The following is an 18434-nucleotide window of genomic DNA, read 5'->3' as shown; positions in this document are numbered from 1 at the left end:
TTCGCTCTTTCAAGACCATTGAGTTACACCATTTCCAAAGACAGCTCAGCCAATATTGAAGGAGAATACAAAAACACTCATTCAATTTATAACGTGGCCTTGTCCCTCCTATCTCTCCAACTGCCTCCTGCCCTGCAATCCTTGTAAAAACTTTGTATTCCTTCAATTCTGGGTCAATCTTCATGCCACTATTGGGGCCTATACCTTCAGATATCAAGGGCTCTAAACTCTGGAATTCTATCCCTAACTGTCTGCTTCACCTTCTTTAAACATTTTAAAACTCTGATCAGTTCATCACGTATCCGAGTATTTCCATTTGGTATCAGATAGTGCTCCCATGGGTTCCTTGGTAAATGTTTCTCAATTAAAAGTCATAAATAAATGCCACTTGTATAACATTAGAATCATAGAGGACAGAAGAGGCTTTCAGCTCATCAACTCTGTACCACCAAAGCTACATTAAATCTTTTATAGTCCCACCTGCCAGTACTAGTCCCATAGCTTCAATGCTATGATATTCCAAGTTTTCATCTAAATGCTTTTTAAATGCATATGGAGGATAGTGGGCTAGTGTAGGTTAGGTGGGCTTGGCTCGGCGCAACATCGAGGGCCAAAGGGCCTGTACTGCGCTGTACTCTTCTATGTTCTATAAAAGGTCATGAGGTTTCCTGCCTCAACTACCCACCCAACCAATGCACTCCAGAATCCTCCTCACCCTCAGTATGCAAGACTCATTCCTGAACTCCCTTGCCTTGCACCTTAAAGTTATGCCCCCTTGTTAGTGACCCTTCAACTAAGGGGAACAGCTGCTTTCTATTCACCCTGTCCATGCCTCAACTTTATACACCTTCGTCAGGTTGCCCCTCAACCTTCCCTGCTCAATAGAAAACTAGAGTTTATCCAGACTCACTTCACAACTAAAATGCTTTATCACACCCAACATCCTGTTGAATCTCCTTTGCACCTCCTCTGGGGAATCACTTTCTTCCTCAAGTGCTGAGACCAGAACAGCACATAATATTCTAGCTGTGGCCTCAAAGTCCTATACAGACAATACGATTTACTGGAATTAGTCACTGATAGACTGATCATGAGGCGGTAAAGCCTTGAATTTAAATGATAAAGCTAGTGCCAACCAGTTGCTTGAGCTTAAAAACGATCAGGTGCTGAATTCACTTGAAGGTAGACACATTCTAATGTCACCATTTGCAGTTCCAAAAGATTGTTAAGAAATGGTAATAACTCTTTCACACAGTTAAAGAAACAACTAACATTGGGAATTAATTTACACGAAGAATTACCAAGAAAATACAACGTTAAATGATTCATTTTTAAGTATCAAATCAGGTTCTCCAACAAAAGATGACCCAATCAACATTCAGTACTGAATTCTTCACTATCAAACATCCTGGGTGTTACCATCTACTGGAAACTGAACCAGTCACAGAAACACTGCAGCTATAAGAGCACATCAAGGACTAGAAATTCTGCAGCAAGTGACTCATTTCCTGTCTCACCAAAGCCTCTATTCCCCATCAGTGGGGAATACTGACGCGAGGATATAAATGACAACCAGAAAAGACTATTCTTCAGTACCTGTTTCTTTGAAATAGGAGTGTGTTCAAAGTATTCTTTTTCAACATACTGAAAGTAAGTACATTTCATACCAAGAAATATGATCACCGTGTAAATCATAGAAAGTTGATACATACTGTTCTTTTATCCATGAAGCTGTTGAGAAAATCGTCAATTTCAACTTTGCCTTCGAGGAATTCATCAGCAATCACATCAGATTCTTCTTCTGCTTGATGAGCTGCTACTTTCAACCTGGCCTGCAGGGCACTTAAACTGCAGCTCTGAAGATCCAAAAAGAGTTCAGTTATTAAAACTTCACACATACTGAAGGATTGCAGGTTGTACAAAGCTTAGTTTAACAACATTTAATTCATGCTCCTGGGTATTGCAAATTCTAGGTGACTGCTGCAATTACACTTCTCTTTCCTCCAGAGGGGGGGGGGGGGGAATTCTACAGTTCAACACAGAGAGCATTCAGCATATGAAGCACACATACATTGATTTTTGCAATATGCTGATATCATATTGTCTGGATATTCAATAGGGTAGAGGTGTAATTTCATTAACCTACAGGCTCCACACTGTAATTGAGAGCCTGAATTAAAATTAATTGCAGCTGAATGGGTCTCCCACTGGTTGGGAAACTCAGTAGTCAAAGGCAGTCAAAAGCTACTGACTCCACAAGCGCACACCCTCGAGCATTTCTTGTGAGCCCTGAGGATGAGTGCTGCATCCATTCCACAGAAAATCCTTGGCCCCATCCTTTCAACCGCAGCTACCCATCTCAATCTCTCCTTGAACTCTTCTGATCTTCCGGTCCTGATCGCATCCCCTTCTATCGCCAGGGATCATCTGGGGAAAAAAGTGGTCCCAGTTTGTAGTTGCCTACCTTTTCCAGTTTGGCCACTAGCTAAGCTGTCAATTTAACCTCTTGCTGGATGGAAATGGAGAGAGAAGTTGTTCTACCTCATATTCTACAGGAAATCCACGTTCCCAGTCCTCCTTTATACTTTTGAAAATTTACAGATAATTAGGGCTAATGGATTGGGTCATTGTAGAGCAACATTGGTTAATAATTCTTTAATTAAACAGAGAAAAGTTCCTTGATTTCACTCACAACAGAAAATATCAATCATTTTGGATCATTATATTATTCCCTCTCCCCATGCAGCATGTAGTTCAGTTAATTCAGTTAAGATTCCACTTGCCAATCAACCAATCAGCACTCTCATTATCTAGTATAAATATTAGTTTGCCTCTTAAATTTGCAATCTTGACAGAGTATTTGGTTGAAATTTTGAACTGTACAATATTCAGTGAAGCAAAAAGATGAACCATGACATGCAGGAGCAGTAGTAGGGCATTCAGCTCATGGAGTTTGCTCTGCTATTTAAATGAGATTAAAAATCTGCCAAGCTCAGCCTAGAATATACTTGAGGTCATAGGCTCTACAACCCACTCTGGGAAATAACTCCACAGATACACTACATGCAGAAAAGAAATTCCTTCTCATCTGTGTTAAACAGTAACCTTCTATTTCTCTTACCAAACTGCATGATATCACTTTACCCATTTGCAAGACCATGTGTTTTTATCTTAATAAGTAGTCTAATGGTACTTTATAGAACATCTTGTGAAAATTCAAAGAGATTACATCTCTGGTTCCCTTTTACCTATGAAGCTTTTGATTGCCTCAAAGAACTTTCATAAAATTGTCAGACACAATGTCCCCAGTCATGAAGCCATGCTGATTCTGCTTGATTCGATTATGCATTTCTAAATGTCTATTACATTCTTTATAAAATAGCCTCAAACATTTTATTAAATGACAGACGTCACACAGGAAGCATCACTTACCTCACTTAGTTCATGTTGTCTTTGCAATTTTTTCTCAAAATTACTTTTCAGTTGAGTTAGCTGATCATACTGAAAACAAATAACTAGTATTACATACAATATAATTTTTACAATATAAAAACAAAAATATAATAGCCATTGTCTTACTTTATCTAACAGCTCTTGTCTTTCTGCTTCCAGCTTAGGTTCAAGTTGTAGGTTTTTTTCTTCCAAGAAACAAAAATAAGTTTATGATACTATACCAATTAATCAAAGAAAATTTTATAGAATGACAAGCAGAACTAAGCATACTTGCTAGCTCCTCGATGTAATTAATCAGATCATCTTTGTCAGTGCAGATCTGTTTCAATTGTGGCAAACTGATGAAATGCTCCAGTAGCAGAACTTCATTCTCATTTAAATCAGTCAATTCTGCTGTACTATAAAAGTCAATTCATAAATATCATTAAGAAAAATCAAAATGAAATAAGCATATACTTGCAACACAGGTATACAAATATTTCCTAACAAAACCAGATAAATAATCAAGATCAATTGGTGTATTTTTAATGCTCATTACAATCTCAGTCAGCTAAATTTCATATCTCGTAAATCAAACAACTTGAACATCGGAATAATTAAGAACCAATAGACAGCTACTTAAATTAAAGAAGTACGAGGATTAGTTTTAAGTTTTCATCTTGTTCCCTAAATTTTCTGAACTATTGATGGTAATCTATTTTTGTTATTTGATTAAGGAGCAACTTCTTTTCCAGACAACAGCTGCTCACACCATCTCTGGACACCTTTTATTTCTGGTCCCACTGCCACTAATCTTCACCTTGCTCAACCAACTAGAGTTCCAACCCATCAGACTTTCCTTTTATTGATTTACTCACCCTCTTTTTTTAAAAAAAAACTCCCCTGAGACCTATTATTTTCCTGACTTTTCCCAGCTCTGAAACAAACTCATTAATCCAGAGTGTTAACGCTGTTTCTCTCTTTACAGATATTGCATTCCTTGCTGAGTATTTATTTAGATAATTGGATTATTTGCATAACAAATTGCTGAATATATTAGCCACTCAATATATTTGTTTACTTGAGAATCCAGATGTGTTTAATAGTAATTTTAAATAAGAAAAACAAGATTCATAACCACAATGCTCAAATTACATGGTGTGCTTGTGTACCTTAACCATTCCGTATTTGGTAAATGCAATTTTTGATAATAGCATATTTGTGTTACCATGTCAGTCAATATGCATGCACAACAAATTTAAACCCAAGTGCATGTAAGATGTTTTTAATAATAAGTACATGCAGCCAAAAAGGAGTGCTGAGATAGCCATAAGTAGCAATTTCAATTGTTTAGACTCATGTCGGTGACTCTCAAAATACTCCTGTGTTGGGAACTTGTCTTACAACCTGAAAGGCAACACCAGTTACTCAAAGAAAGAACTGGAATTGCCAAACATTCATACGCACAAAGAGTCAAAACCCAGAGCTATGTCAGGTGAAGTAGGCTTAAACAAACTGATACAATTTAATCCATGCATACGCCACAAATCATGTCGACATTATTTTTTAAAATACAGAAAACCAATTTGAAGAATGCTCTAACATAGAAGTGAAGCACAAAAAACAAACTACCACCTTTTGCAGTGTACAATTAGAATAGATTCACATAGATCAATGCTATTACAAATGGAACCTTATAATCTATAACTGAAATCTTGAAGGGGAAATGTAAATATAGATTAGAAACATTATGTCACAAGTACAATACCCCGACGGACAAGCCCTGTGCATACACAGGATCTGCTCAGAGAAGGTGGAATGCAACGGAAACTTAATGTTGACAGACACCCTCATATAAAAGGGATACTATGCTCAACTCACTGATAGTCAATTCTGATGTGTCACAGTAAGAAACCTCAACCTCCTCAGAACACAGACACAGCACACAACCGATAGAGTACCCTCCGTGATCCAGTAATTTGCCAGAACAGAGAAACTACACCATGTTGAAGACTGCGAAGAACAAGTCATCATGACGACGAAGATCCCAAGGTCATCCCTATACCTCCACTTCTCACCTTCAAACAACTGCAAAACCTTAAGTAGACCATCATTCACCACAAACTATCCAGCCTTCAGAACATAGCCACAACACCAGACAACACTACCACAGAAACACATGCAAGACATGCCAGATCGTCGGCATAGATACGAGCATCACTCATGGGAAGACCACCCACTACATATATGGCAGATACTTGAGAGACTCGGCTAATGTTGTCGACCTCATACACTGCAGACAAGGATGCCCCGAGGCATGGTATATTGGCGAGACCACGCAGATGACAACAATGAACGGATGCCACGTAACAATCACTACACAGAAATGTTCCCTTTCCGGTCGGGGAACATTTCAGTGGTCAAGGACATTCAGTCTGCGATCTTTGGGTAGGCAGCCCTCGAGATACATAACGCAGAAACGCTGAGCAGAAACTGATAGCCAAGTTCCGTCCCCATTAACATGGCCTCAATGGGTTCACGTCATGTTACATGTAAACCCACCATACTGTTCTGTATCTGTTAAATCGTCCTTATTGTCGTATTTTGACACCATTACGTTGATAACTTGTTATGATCTCTCTACCCTAAAACAGTTTTAGATTACTTGTTATTTGGGTTAGACTCGCAGCATGTAACTCAGACCTGTCATGTTATTCCAGCTGTTTGGTTTGTCTCCTTAAAGTTTTTGTAATTATCTCCCTGCCTCAATTAATTGGATTACAGGTAAACCCTTCACTTACTTTTCAGCTGTTGACACTTTACTCACACCATCTGACACTTTTGATCACCTGCAGACTTATTGTTCAGCCACTCGACACTCCACTCGCATCAGATGTTTGATCTTTTGATCTTTCTGCCTATAAATTCTGTGCTTGTGCACTTTTCTCCACTTTATCTGACGAAGCAGCAGTGGTCCAAAAGCATGTGATTTCAAATAAGCCCACTGGACAATAACCTGGTGTTGTGTGACTTCTGAACAAGTACAACATGTTACAAAGTGAATGGGCAGAAATCTGGTGTACTCAAATGAGCTCTCAGATCCTAACTTCAAATGCTCACAACATTTTCTATATAGAATTAGCATATCAGTTCTGCTTAAATGAATTAAAAAATAACTACACCACTGTTGAATTGTACTACTTATTAAAAAAAACAAATTCCAGTCAGTACAATAGATTGTATTATTACATCTTAAAACCTATATGCATACCTGAGTTCATGGAGCTCTGCAAAGTGGTCAGGGAGATCTGGCATCTTGTAACTATGACCATTCAAACCTAACTAAAACAAACAATAAAAACCGTTTGCATCCTAAGTTGCATGTTTTGAAAATTATAACAATATTTCTCTACTGTAAAGAGAATATTGGGAACACTACATTCGCAAATATCCCCTCAATACACCATCCTGATTAGGAACTACATCACTTCAATAGTGCCAACTCCAAATCCAAACACCCTTACAGTACTGCATGTGCACCAATCATCCTGACAAAGGAAAACCACTTATCAAGTGACCTATTTTAGTTTTATTTCAATTTGTGCATACAAAAAAATTAACAGACTTGTGTAATGATATAATTTTAGTGTTAAAAACATTTTTAAAAAAAGTACGAGTAGTCTGTTCCAATGTTCATGAAAGTATTAGAAAGATACAAGGATAATAAACATTAAAGATTGAAAATAAATTAATTTCTTGTTTCTTACACATACTATATGACTATAATCAAAGTACTTTCACAGAAGATTTGTTAATTCTGATTTTCACTTCAAATAAAGCACGTTAAAATCCCAATTGTTGATTTTTTTTAAGAAATTATCGTTCAAATTTGTCTAATCTTAGCCAGTCTAAGAGTTTCTCTAAGCATAAAACCCTTTACAGCATTTAAAGAAAAAAACTGTTAACTACCTTGCCTCATCTGTTTGTATAATTAAATAAATACTGAATAAAATGGCTCTAACCAAAACTTACCTTGAACAATTTTATTACCGTACATCTACCAATGTAAATAAACATTCTTAGTCTCCTTCTCAACAGTTAGCCGAATCATAAACAAAAGACGATAAAAGCAAAGTCACCATTCAGAGCTTTTGTCAAGGATTCAGAGACTGTTATGAATCTTGTCCTGTTCACCTGATTTCCTATTTACTCTATTGCCAGGAATCAATGAAGGTAAAATAGTTAGATTTTTAAAACGAGCCAAACAAAATTATCTAATATTAGGACTAATTTAATAAAAGATATATTACAGTATCAGAGGTTAGTAAACAGGAAGCAGAGATAAAAAAAAGAATATTTCAAGGTTGAGGAGAGGCATTAACTAGCAGGGTACAGCAAGGATCTATGCTTGGGCTATAGTTATTTACAATTTACACTCATTACGTAGAGGTATATAATGTAAGCAACAGCACCTTCCACAGCTGGGATCTCTATTTGCTCAAAGAAAAAGGGCAGCAGATGCATATGAATATGAATTGACCACTTGTAACGCTGCAAGTTCTCTTTTGAATAATACATGAACCTGATTTCAAACTGCGCCTCCTTTCCTTTGCTCTGGCTGAATTCATATGTGCTACCCATCAAGGACAGTAACAGTTTAAAAGATGGCTCATCATTGCCTTCTCAAAGGCTGGGGTAAATTTGAAATTCTTTATTCTTGTTTGAAGACAAACTTGATTCACTGTGAATGTTTAAATACAAATTTCTTTAGGCTATAGACTAATTTTGTCCAACTTATGCATTTTTTGGATTTTGTGATGGTACTGTTGCACTGCCCTTTATTGATGACAAGTCTGCATCTAGGGCACACAGAAAATACAAGAGTCAAAAACCTCCTGCACTGACCCCAATGTATGGCTAGAGGGACCAAATTGTTGATCACAAAGGTTTTCTGTTTATCAATAACTATGTGATTGGTTCCCATGTAGCTAAACAGTTTGTGCACAGTAATGAGATGTTAGAAGCCTTCAGAACTCCAGAAAGGAAGCTGCTGTCTTTATCTCCACAGCAAAAACACCTAAAGCCCAAAGAAAGCCTGTTTGTTTTCTCCTTCCCAGTTACTGCTAATTGCAGCTTTTCACCAATAAGCCAGAGGTTTCATAAGTTGTGAACCAGTCACTCTGTGTCTGCTGCAAGTAAATTTTAGCACATGGGTGGGGGGGGGGAGACGAGCAAGAGAGCGTGCATGAGCACACAAGAGAGAGATCTGCACTTAGAAGTAAAAAGCATTGCAAAAACTGAAGATAATGCCTGATGTTCTAAACGCTGAATTCCAGTTTACATTTACCTGTTCTGATGAGTCAGCTGTGGGAACTGGTAAAGGCAAATCTGTAATCAATCCATAAGCAGGAGCAGCAGGTCTAGAGCTACTAAAGCCTGGGCCTGTAACTGAATCCGGAGGACAAGGAACAGTAGACTCCTGAGTAGGATATGGTGGAATAAATGGATATCCCTGAGAGGAGTAAGGAGCCACAGTAGTAGGACCACTAAAACGACTGAAAGATGTGTAAAGATTAAAAATTAGAAAAATATCAAAACATCTGTGTTAAATTTTAGAAATATTTACAGTTGCAATCAAATACTGAAATAACCTTTAAAAAGCTGGACTTCTGCCATGTGTAGTTTGCAACAATTCAAAAGATGGGCAACAATTAAAACAAAGCTTTGGAATAGTACCCAAATTTCAAAACGTATGACAAACTGGAAAAAACAAAAGATTTGGTGTGCCAAATAGGGACTTCAAGAAAAATAAAGGAACAACTGGCTTACTGTAATAAAAATCTCTCATTCTCATATCACATCTACACAGACTAACTAGGGGAGAAATAAAACTATTCTTTTTAGCAATGACATTGCAATAATGATGGATTTTAACCTTCAAATGGACTGGACAGAGCAAACTGGTATAGCAGAAGTGAAAGAGTTTGAAGAATGTGGTGATAAAGCTTCATGAAACAACACATCATGAAGCAAATAAGGAAGAGGCTATTTTAGATCTCAACTCAATGAGACAGATTTAATTAGTAATCTCATTGCAAACAGTCTTCTGGAGAACACTGATCATTACAATGACTATGGTAGAGACAGGCACAAATATAATACTGTTTCGTATTGAATGTAATTAAAGCCAACTATGAGGGGTAAATTGGCTAAAGTAGACTGGGAAATTAGATTTTAAAAGGTCAACACTGGATAAGCAATGAGTATATTTAAAGAGCTAATGCATAAACCTCAAAAATACAAAGATAATGAAAAACAAATTCTCCTCAAAAGGAACATTAAAGGAATGGAAGTCAAGGTTTATGGGGTGCAAACAGGAAAACAATGCTGACAGCACAGCAAGATTGACTCTGCTACTGAATGGTGCAGCAAGTGGTCTACATCTGCTCGAAAATACCACGTTCTGTTGGAGGAAAACATCTGTAGAAATGGTGACCTATCCATTGTTAAAGAGGTTAATGATAGTATAGATAGAATAATAGGTCCACAATGTTGCCAAGAAAAGTATTTAGTCTGAGAATTGGAAGCATTTTAGAAATCAAAGATGACCAAAAATGAGAGAAGTTGAAAACAATGCAGATAGAGTTTAATCTGGATAAATGTGAGGTGCCACATATTGGTAAGGCAAGATTTTACAGTCCTGGGGACTGTTGCCAAAAAAGTGACCTTAGAATGCAGGTTCATAGTTCCTTGAATGTAAGATCACAGGTGGACTGGCTAAAGGCAGCCTTACTGGTCAGTGCTTCGAGTATAGGAGTTGGGAGGTCATGTTACCGCGAGACCAGGACATTGGTTGGGGTATTTTTGAACTACTGCATTCAATTCTGGTTTCCCTGCTAAAGGAAAGATGTTGCTAAACTCGAAAGAATTCAGGAAAGATTTACAAGGATATTGCCAGGGCTTGAGCTACAGGGAGAGGAGGAATAAACTGGGGCTGTTTTCTCTGGATCATCAGAAGGGTCACCTGAGAGATTTATACAATCATGAGGAGCATAGATAGGGTGAATAGTCAAGGTCTTTTCCCCCATGGTAGGGGAGTCCAAAACTAAAGTGCATAGGTTTAATGGGGAGAGTGGAAAGATTTAAAAGGCACCAAAGGGGCAACTTTTTCACACAGAGGTTGGTGCGTATATGGAATGATCTACCAGAGGAATTGGTGCAACAGTTAAAAGGCACCAGGATGTGTATATGAAAAAGAAGGGTTGAGGGGGATATGGGCCAAAAGATGGCAAATGGGTCTCGACTTATTTAGGATGTCTGGTCGGCCTGGATGAGTTGGACCAAAGAGGTTGCTTCAGTGCCGTATATCTCCATGACTGTAATAAATGAAACTAAACTAGCTTGAACCAAGAAAACAGGTTGTAAAGAGCTTCTACAAATATGGATAAAGCAGAGAGAAGCAAAAGTAAATGTAATAGCTGAAAGAAAAGTTTTAATGGGAGATAAGGAAATGGCAGATATTGAACAAATATTTTGTGCCCATGCTCACAGTGGAAGGTTGTAAAAACCAGGCCAGAAATAATGTTTGTAAAGAAAAATGAGAGAAATTAATGGAAGCAAAATCCAACAAACCTTCTGGGCTTTATAGTCTACATCCTAGAGGTCTGAAAAAGGCAGTTGCAGAAATAGGAGATTCACTGACTGTGATCACCCAAGAACCTGGAATAGCTCCAGTGGTTTGGAAAGTAAATGTAACAGAAATATTCAAGACAGAAAGGGAGACAGATAAACAGACCTACAGGCCAATTAGTCTTACATCAGCTGCCAGAAAGTGCTGAAATCCATTACTATGGAATTAGTGACTGGCCACTTTAAAATACATAATGATCACATAGCATCAAAATGGACAAGGGGGAGATTTCACTTGACTAATCGATTAGTGCTTTTGATGCAACGAGTATAGTAGATAAAGTGGCACCAGAGGACATAACAGTTTACATGATAAAAATTTATGAGTTTGGAATAATTTATTAGCCCAAATGGAGGATAAACGAATGGACAAAACCAGAGCAAGGACAAAAAGAAACAGAGTAAATGTTGGAAGTCTGAAACAAAAATGGAACATGATGAAAATATTTGGGACGGTGGGAATGTGAAGAAAAGCAAAATGTAGTTAATGTGACATCAGAACTGAAAAATTATAAACACAAGTGAAATGGAGGCGGGGGGATGGGAGAGAAGAGAGAAGAAAAAGAACTAAGGGAAATTCTATGATATGATGTAATACACAAGATTAAATCACTGTATAGAGCCAAAATAAGTTGTAATAGGACAAGTAAAAAAAAAAGGTGCATGTGGGGGTACTGTGAAAGGCAGAATAATGAACAGCTGCCATCTGCTGTAAGGCTCTTACTCCTGGCTCAAGAGTCCAGGACAAGGAAGCTTAGCTTCAGATTAAAGGGACAGTTATTTCAAATTGAGACAAGCTGAAATTTGTTCACTCATATGAATCTTTGCATGACTCTGGATGCTTCCTCATTGGTTATATTCAAATCGGAGCAGAGACAGGGTGTTGCTTGTTCAGGGAATCAAGGTATAAAGGGAATGGGCAAGAAGGTGAATTTAAGGTCAAAGATCAACGCTGCGCTTTTTGAATAGTATAGTAGATTTGAACAGCTTGTGGCCTACTCCTACCTTTGTGCTCTGTTCCTATGTAAAATACAATCTTCAACAATGTAACCCCACCCAATACCAGAAGCACTTTGATAAGATTAATTAATATTTTGCTGCAAAATAGTGAAGAGTAACCATAATATTTTGGAAATTCCCACTAAGTTTAAAAATGATGTTGCTCAATGTGAAAATGTCTCAGATTAAAACTATTAAAGGGGTAAGTTGGTTGTGATGGATTGATAAATTAAGTTAACAGGTCTGGCGGTAGTCAGCAATGGCTAGTAGTTAAAGAATTAACAAATAGTTACAACGAACATATATTCCTTTAAGGAACACAAGACAAACAATAAATGTACATCAATTGAGGGACTTTTAGAATGGAGCATAGGAGGACCAAGAAACTAAAAAGAGAATAGAAGATGAAACCAAACAACATGAAACACAAGCAAAGACAGTAAAGCATCAACAGATGTATAAAAAGCAAATAACCAGCAAAGACAAATGTGAGTTCATTCTAAATGATTACTTTATGTCCATTTTTGTGAAGGAAGACACAAATGTCCGAGAAATCAAAGATCTAATGGATCTGCAAGAATGTGCAATCAAAGAAAATTATTAATACTAAATAACAAATCAAAGTCATGGTACTGAAAGTCAACAAATTCTAGAGTATTTAGAGAGGTGGCTATGGAGATAGTGTATGGATCAGTGATAATCTTTTAAAATCCTATAAATTCTAGAATGCTATGTACAGATTGAAAGGTTACAAATATAATCCCACATTTTAAAAGAATGTGAGAACAAGAAAACAGTAAATTACAAACCTATTAGTTTGATATCAAAAATACAGAAAATACTAGAATCCATTATAAAAGATGGAATATCTGGACACTTAGAAAATAATCTAAATGAGCAGAGTCAACATGGATTAGTGAAAGGAATTGGGGGAGGGGGCAACCATTGTACCCAATATATACCAATAGTTTGGATGTGGGAACCAAATGTATTATGTCCAAGTTAGCAGATGCCACAAAATTGGATAGGAACAACACAGAGAAGTTACAAGGGATTTGGAGAGAATGAATGAGTGGGCAAGAAAAAGGCATGTGGAAAATAATGTAGACAAGCATGAAGTTATCCACTTTCATAGAAGAAATGGAGGAACAAAGTATATTTTAAATGAAGAAATTGAAACGTGTGCAGGGATCTGAAGTCATTAAAGATCCAAAGCAGATGCAGGATCAGGAAGGCGAATTGGCCTTTATCACAGGACAATGTTTGGATCCTAATGACAATACAGGAAATGGGGATTGTGCAGGAGAGTTGTACTGATGGCTAACTATGATCTCAAAAGGTGGAGCAGATCGAGAAGCTGAATGGCGCACTCCTGCTGCTATATTTCTACCTCACTGATGCTGTCCCTGGATTATCCTGCATTTGAAACCATAGCCTAACTCAAATGCTAGCTTGTTACTAATGAGCCAAGCTAAGGTATACATGATGATCATACATACTATGGAAAGGATGCTGAGCTTGAAGCCAACACTGGAGGGTTCTTCCAAAATTCGTCAAGGATCGTCTGAATGATTTTTCCAAGGTCTGAATGCATTGTGAACTTTGATGTAAGTCAAGAAAAAAAAGAGATTTTAATAATTTTAAATGATTAGGACATACATCGTTACATATTTAAAATTGTTCAATGTATTTTAAATAATAAATTCTTCATGAGCAAAAAAAGTGTAAGATAAACATGTGGATATAAAGATTAGCCAATTGCAAAAAGAAAAGGGACCTACTCTAGATTCATTTGCTTACAGGCACTTGTAGGGTATCCATCCATAGATGAACCACTATTTGTACAAAAATATCTGTGACTGCAGGAAGATATCTATTACTTCTTGTTGAAAATTTCCTTGCTTCTCACTGGCAGTTTTTTCCACTGTATTGCTTGCAATTTAGCTATATGGTAAGATTTTGTTTGACATTCTATCAAACCAGGGCTGACATTTTTATGTGCTTAATTGAGAATTTTGCTTTAATCTTTTTTTATTTACTTGTTTCAATTTTACTTTTAATGAATGGCTTTGTAGGTCCCTTGCACTAATGAAATCCACTCGTCCACTGCAACGCTACCTTCAACCATGTGCAAGCAATATGGCATTCTTTCTGAAGGTAGTCTCCTGGAATCTTTGTATTTGCTCTTACAAAGTAAAGCTTCATTAAGAGTTACTAAATTACAATGTTATTTTCAATCTCTCCAATAATTTTACTAATGTTATACATTTCGCCTGAATGGTAAAAGCCCCTAATGTTATAGGGCAACCTTGAGATACTGCAAGGATTTAAATTCTTGGATCACTGGGGTATGTTTTGTGGTAAGCATAAATTATGTAAGAGAGACAAACTGGATGTTTAAGAAGGAAATTGAAGGGAAAATTACAACAAGGGAAGTCAAGAAAGACAACTGTTGCTGTGGTTCTGTTCGCCGAGCTGGAAGCTTTTGTTGCAAACGTTTCGTCCCCTGGCTAGGCGACATCACCAGTGCTTGGGAGCCTCCTGCGAAGCGCTTCTTTGATGTTTCCTCCGGTGTTCATCAACAGATGCCTAAGAGAAAGACCACGGAACGAGGACATACCACAACCAAAAGGACTAGCCACACTACCATACATCAGGAGCATCTCGGAACTGACAGCCAGACTACTGCAACCCCTAGGACTCATAACGGCACACAAACCAACAGCCACGCTCAGACAACAACTCACCAGAACGAAGGACCCGATACCCAACATGAGCAAAACTAATGTAGTGTACAAAATACCATGCAAGGACTGCACAAAACACTATATAGGACAAACAGGAAGACAGCTATCAATCCGCATACATGAACATCAACTAGCCACGAAACGACACGACCAGCTATCCTTAGTAGCCACACACGCAGACAACAAGCAACATGAATTCGACTGGGACAACACTACTATAATAGGGCAAGCCAGACAGAGAACAGCCAGTGAATTCCTAGAGGTATGGCATTCATCCACAAACTCCATCAACAAACACATCGACCTGGACCCAATATACCAACCACTACAGCGGACAGCTGAAACTGACAACCGGAAGCGGCAGGGACAGACCACTATAAACACCGGCAGAAACATCAAAGAAGCGCTTCGCAGGAGGCTCCCAAGCACTGATGATGTCGCCTAGCCAGGGGATGAAACGTTTGCAACAAAAACTTCCAGCTCGGCGAACAGAACCACAGCAACGAGCACCCGAGCTACAAATCTTCGTACAAACTTTGAAAGACAACTGTATCAATGAGGCACAAAACTCAGGAAGGGATCATGCTATAAGGTTGAGTGAAATAAGAGTTGATGGGAAGGGTGAGGGCAGTAACAAATTAAAAATACTATACATGAATGCACGAAGCATTAGAAAAAAGATGGATGAGCTTGAGGCTCTTTTGGAAATTGGCAGATACGATATTGTGGGGATAACTGAGACGTGGCTTCAAGTGGACAGGGCCTGGGAAATGAATATTCAAGGCTACACGTGCTTTCATAAGAACAGACTGACGGGCAGAGGAGGTGGGGTGGCCATGTTGGTAAGGGATGATATTCAGTCCCTTGCGCAGGGGGACCTAGAATCAAGGGATGTAGAGTCAGTGTGGATAGAGCTGAGAAATTCTAAGGGTAAAAAGACCCTCTTCGGAGTTATCTACAGGCCCCCAAACAGTAGTCTGGATGTCGGATGCAAGTTGAATCAGGAGCTGAAATTGGCCTGTCGCAAAGATGTTACTGCAGTTGTTATGGGGGATTTCAACATGTAGGTAGACCGGGAGAATCAGGATGGTATTGGACCTCAAGAAAGAGACTTTGTGGAGTGCCTCAGAGATGGATTCTTAGAACAGTTGGTGCTGGAGCCGACCAGGGACAAGGCAATTCTGGATCTGGTATTGTGCAACGAACCAGAATTGATCAAGGACCTCGAAGTGAAGGAGCCATTGGGAAGTAGTGACCATAATACAATAAGCTTCAATCTGCAATTTGAGGGGGAAGAGGGTACAATCGGAAGTGACAATATTTCTGTTGAATAAAGGGATCTATGGAGCTTTGAGGGAGGAGCTGGCCAAAGTTCAATGGTGCAGTACCTTAGCAGGGATGACAGTGGAGGAACAATGGCAGATGTTTCTGTGTATAATGCAGAAGATGCAGGATCAGTTCATTCCAAAAAGGAAAAAAGATCCTAGGAGGACGCATGGAATGCTGTGGCTGACAAGGGAAGTTAAGAAAAATATAAAGTTAAAAGAGAAAAAGTATAACATAGCAAAGATAAGTGGGAAAACAGAGGACTGGGAAGCTTTTAAAGAACAACAGAGGATTACTAAGAAGGAAATACGCAAAGAAAAAATGAGGTACGAAGGTAAACTGACCAAAAATATAAAGGAGGATAGTAAAAGCTTTTTTAGGTATGTGAAAGGCAAAAAAATGATTAAGACTAAAATTGGGCCCTTGAAGACAGAAACAGGGGAATATATTACAGGGAACAAAGAAATGGCAGAAGGATTGAATTGGTACTTCAGATCTGTGTTCACTGGGGAAGACAGAAGCAATCTCCCTGAGGTAACAGTGGCTGGAGGACCTGAACTTAAGGGAATTTATATTTGCCAGGAATTGGTGTTGGAGAGACTGTTAGGTCTGAAGGTTGATAAGTCCCTGGGGCCTGATGGTCTACATCCCAGGGTACTGAAGGAGGTGGCTCGAGAAATCGTGGATGCGTTGGTGATTATTTTCCAGAGTTTGATAGATTCGGGATCATTCCTGCAGATTGGAGGGTGGCTAATGTTGTACCACTTTTTAAGAAAGGTGGGAGAGAGAAAGCAGGAAATTATAGACCAGTTAGTCTGACCTCAGTGATGGGAGTTTATTATAAAGGATGAAATTATGACACATCTGGATAGTAGTTACAGGATAGGTCAGAATCAGCATGGATTTATGAAGAGGAAATCATGCTTGACTAATCTTCTGGAATTTTTTGAGGATGTAACTCTGAAGATGGATGAGGGAGATCCAGTAGATGTAGTGTACATGGACTTTCAGAAAGCTTTTGAAAAAGTCCCACATAGGAGGTCAGTGAACAAAATTAGGGTGCATGGTATTGGGGGCAAGGTACTAACTTGGATTGAAAGTTGGTTGGCTGATAGGAAACAAAGAGTAGTGATAAACGGCTCCATTTCGGAATGGCAGGCAGTGACCAGTGGGGTACCGCAGGGATCAGTGCTGGGACCGCAGCTTTTTACAATATATGTTAATTATATAGAAGATGGTATTAGCAATAACATTAGCAAATTTGCTGATGATACTAAGCTGGGTGGCAGGGTGAAATGTGAGGAGGATGTTAGGAGATTACAGGGTGACCTGGACAGGTTAGGCGAGTGGTCAGATGCAGTTTAATGTGGATAAATGTATAGTTAATTCACTTTGGTGGCAAGAACAGGAAGGCAGATTACTACCTAAATGGAATCAATTTAGATAAAGGGGCAGTACAAAGAGATCTGGGTGTTCTTGTACACCAGTCAATGAAGGTCAGCATGCAGGTACAGCAGGTAGTGAAGAAGGCTAATAGCATGCTGGCCTACATAACAAGAGGGATTGAGTATAGAAGCAAAGAGGTTCTTCTGAAGCTGGATAGGGCCCTGGTGAGACCACACCTTGAGTACTGTGTGCAGTTCTGGTCTCCAAATTTGAGGAAAGACATTCTGGCTATTGAGGGAGTGCAGCGTAGGTTCACGAGGTCAATTCCTGGAATAGCGGGACTACCTTACACTGAAAGACTGGAGCGACTGTGCTTGTATACCCTTGAGTTTAGAAGACTGAGAGGGGATCTGATTGAGACATATAAGATTATTAAAGGATTGGACACTCTGGAGGCAGGAAACATGTTTCCGCTGATGGGTGAGTCCCGAACCAGAGGACACAGCTTAAAAATACGGGGTAGACCATTTAGAACAGAGATGAGGAGAAACTTCTTCACCCAGAGAGTGGTGGCTGTGTGGAATGCTCTGCCCCAGAGGGCAGTGGAGGCCCAGTCTTTGGATTCATTTAAGGAAGAGTTTGATAGAGCTCTCAGGGATAGTGGAATCAAGGGTTATGGAGATAAGGCAGGAACAGGATACTGATTAAGAATGATCAGCCATGATCATATTGAATGGTGGTGCAGGCTCGAAGGGCAAAATGGCCTACTCCTGCACCTATTGTCTATTGATCCTCCATTTGAACTTCGACATACTAGACACAAGTCTTCTAAACTTACAAGATAAAAACGATGAA

General features: G+C 38.7%; 1 protein-coding gene across 2 annotated transcripts in view; it reads right to left on the bottom strand.

Moving 5' to 3' along the window:
* The window catches only part of vps37a (VPS37A subunit of ESCRT-I), a 45032-nt gene that overhangs the window by 8770 nt on the left and 17828 nt on the right, over positions 1-18434 (bottom strand). For both annotated transcript variants that reach the window (XM_043690135.2, XM_043690127.2), the window contains exons 4-10: positions 13620-13720; positions 8780-8987; positions 6704-6774; positions 3724-3851; positions 3580-3638; positions 3433-3501; positions 1713-1856 (exon numbers count right to left, since the gene is read on the bottom strand). In XM_043690135.2, coding sequence (XP_043546070.1) covers positions 1713-1856; positions 3433-3501; positions 3580-3638; positions 3724-3851; positions 6704-6774; positions 8780-8987; positions 13620-13720 — 780 coding nt within the window. The remainder of the gene's footprint in view (positions 1-1712; positions 1857-3432; positions 3502-3579; positions 3639-3723; positions 3852-6703; positions 6775-8779; positions 8988-13619; positions 13721-18434) is intronic.

The sequence above is a fragment of the Chiloscyllium plagiosum genome, unplaced genomic scaffold (genome assembly GCF_037043375.1).
Source record: "Chiloscyllium plagiosum isolate Xiang-an unplaced genomic scaffold, Cpla_swu_hap1 HiC_scaffold_1, whole genome shotgun sequence".
NCBI classification, from domain to species: Eukaryota; Metazoa; Chordata; class Chondrichthyes; order Orectolobiformes; family Hemiscylliidae; genus Chiloscyllium; species Chiloscyllium plagiosum.
The sequence above is the reverse complement of the archived record's forward strand: the minus strand, read 5'-3'. Positions and strand labels throughout refer to the sequence as shown.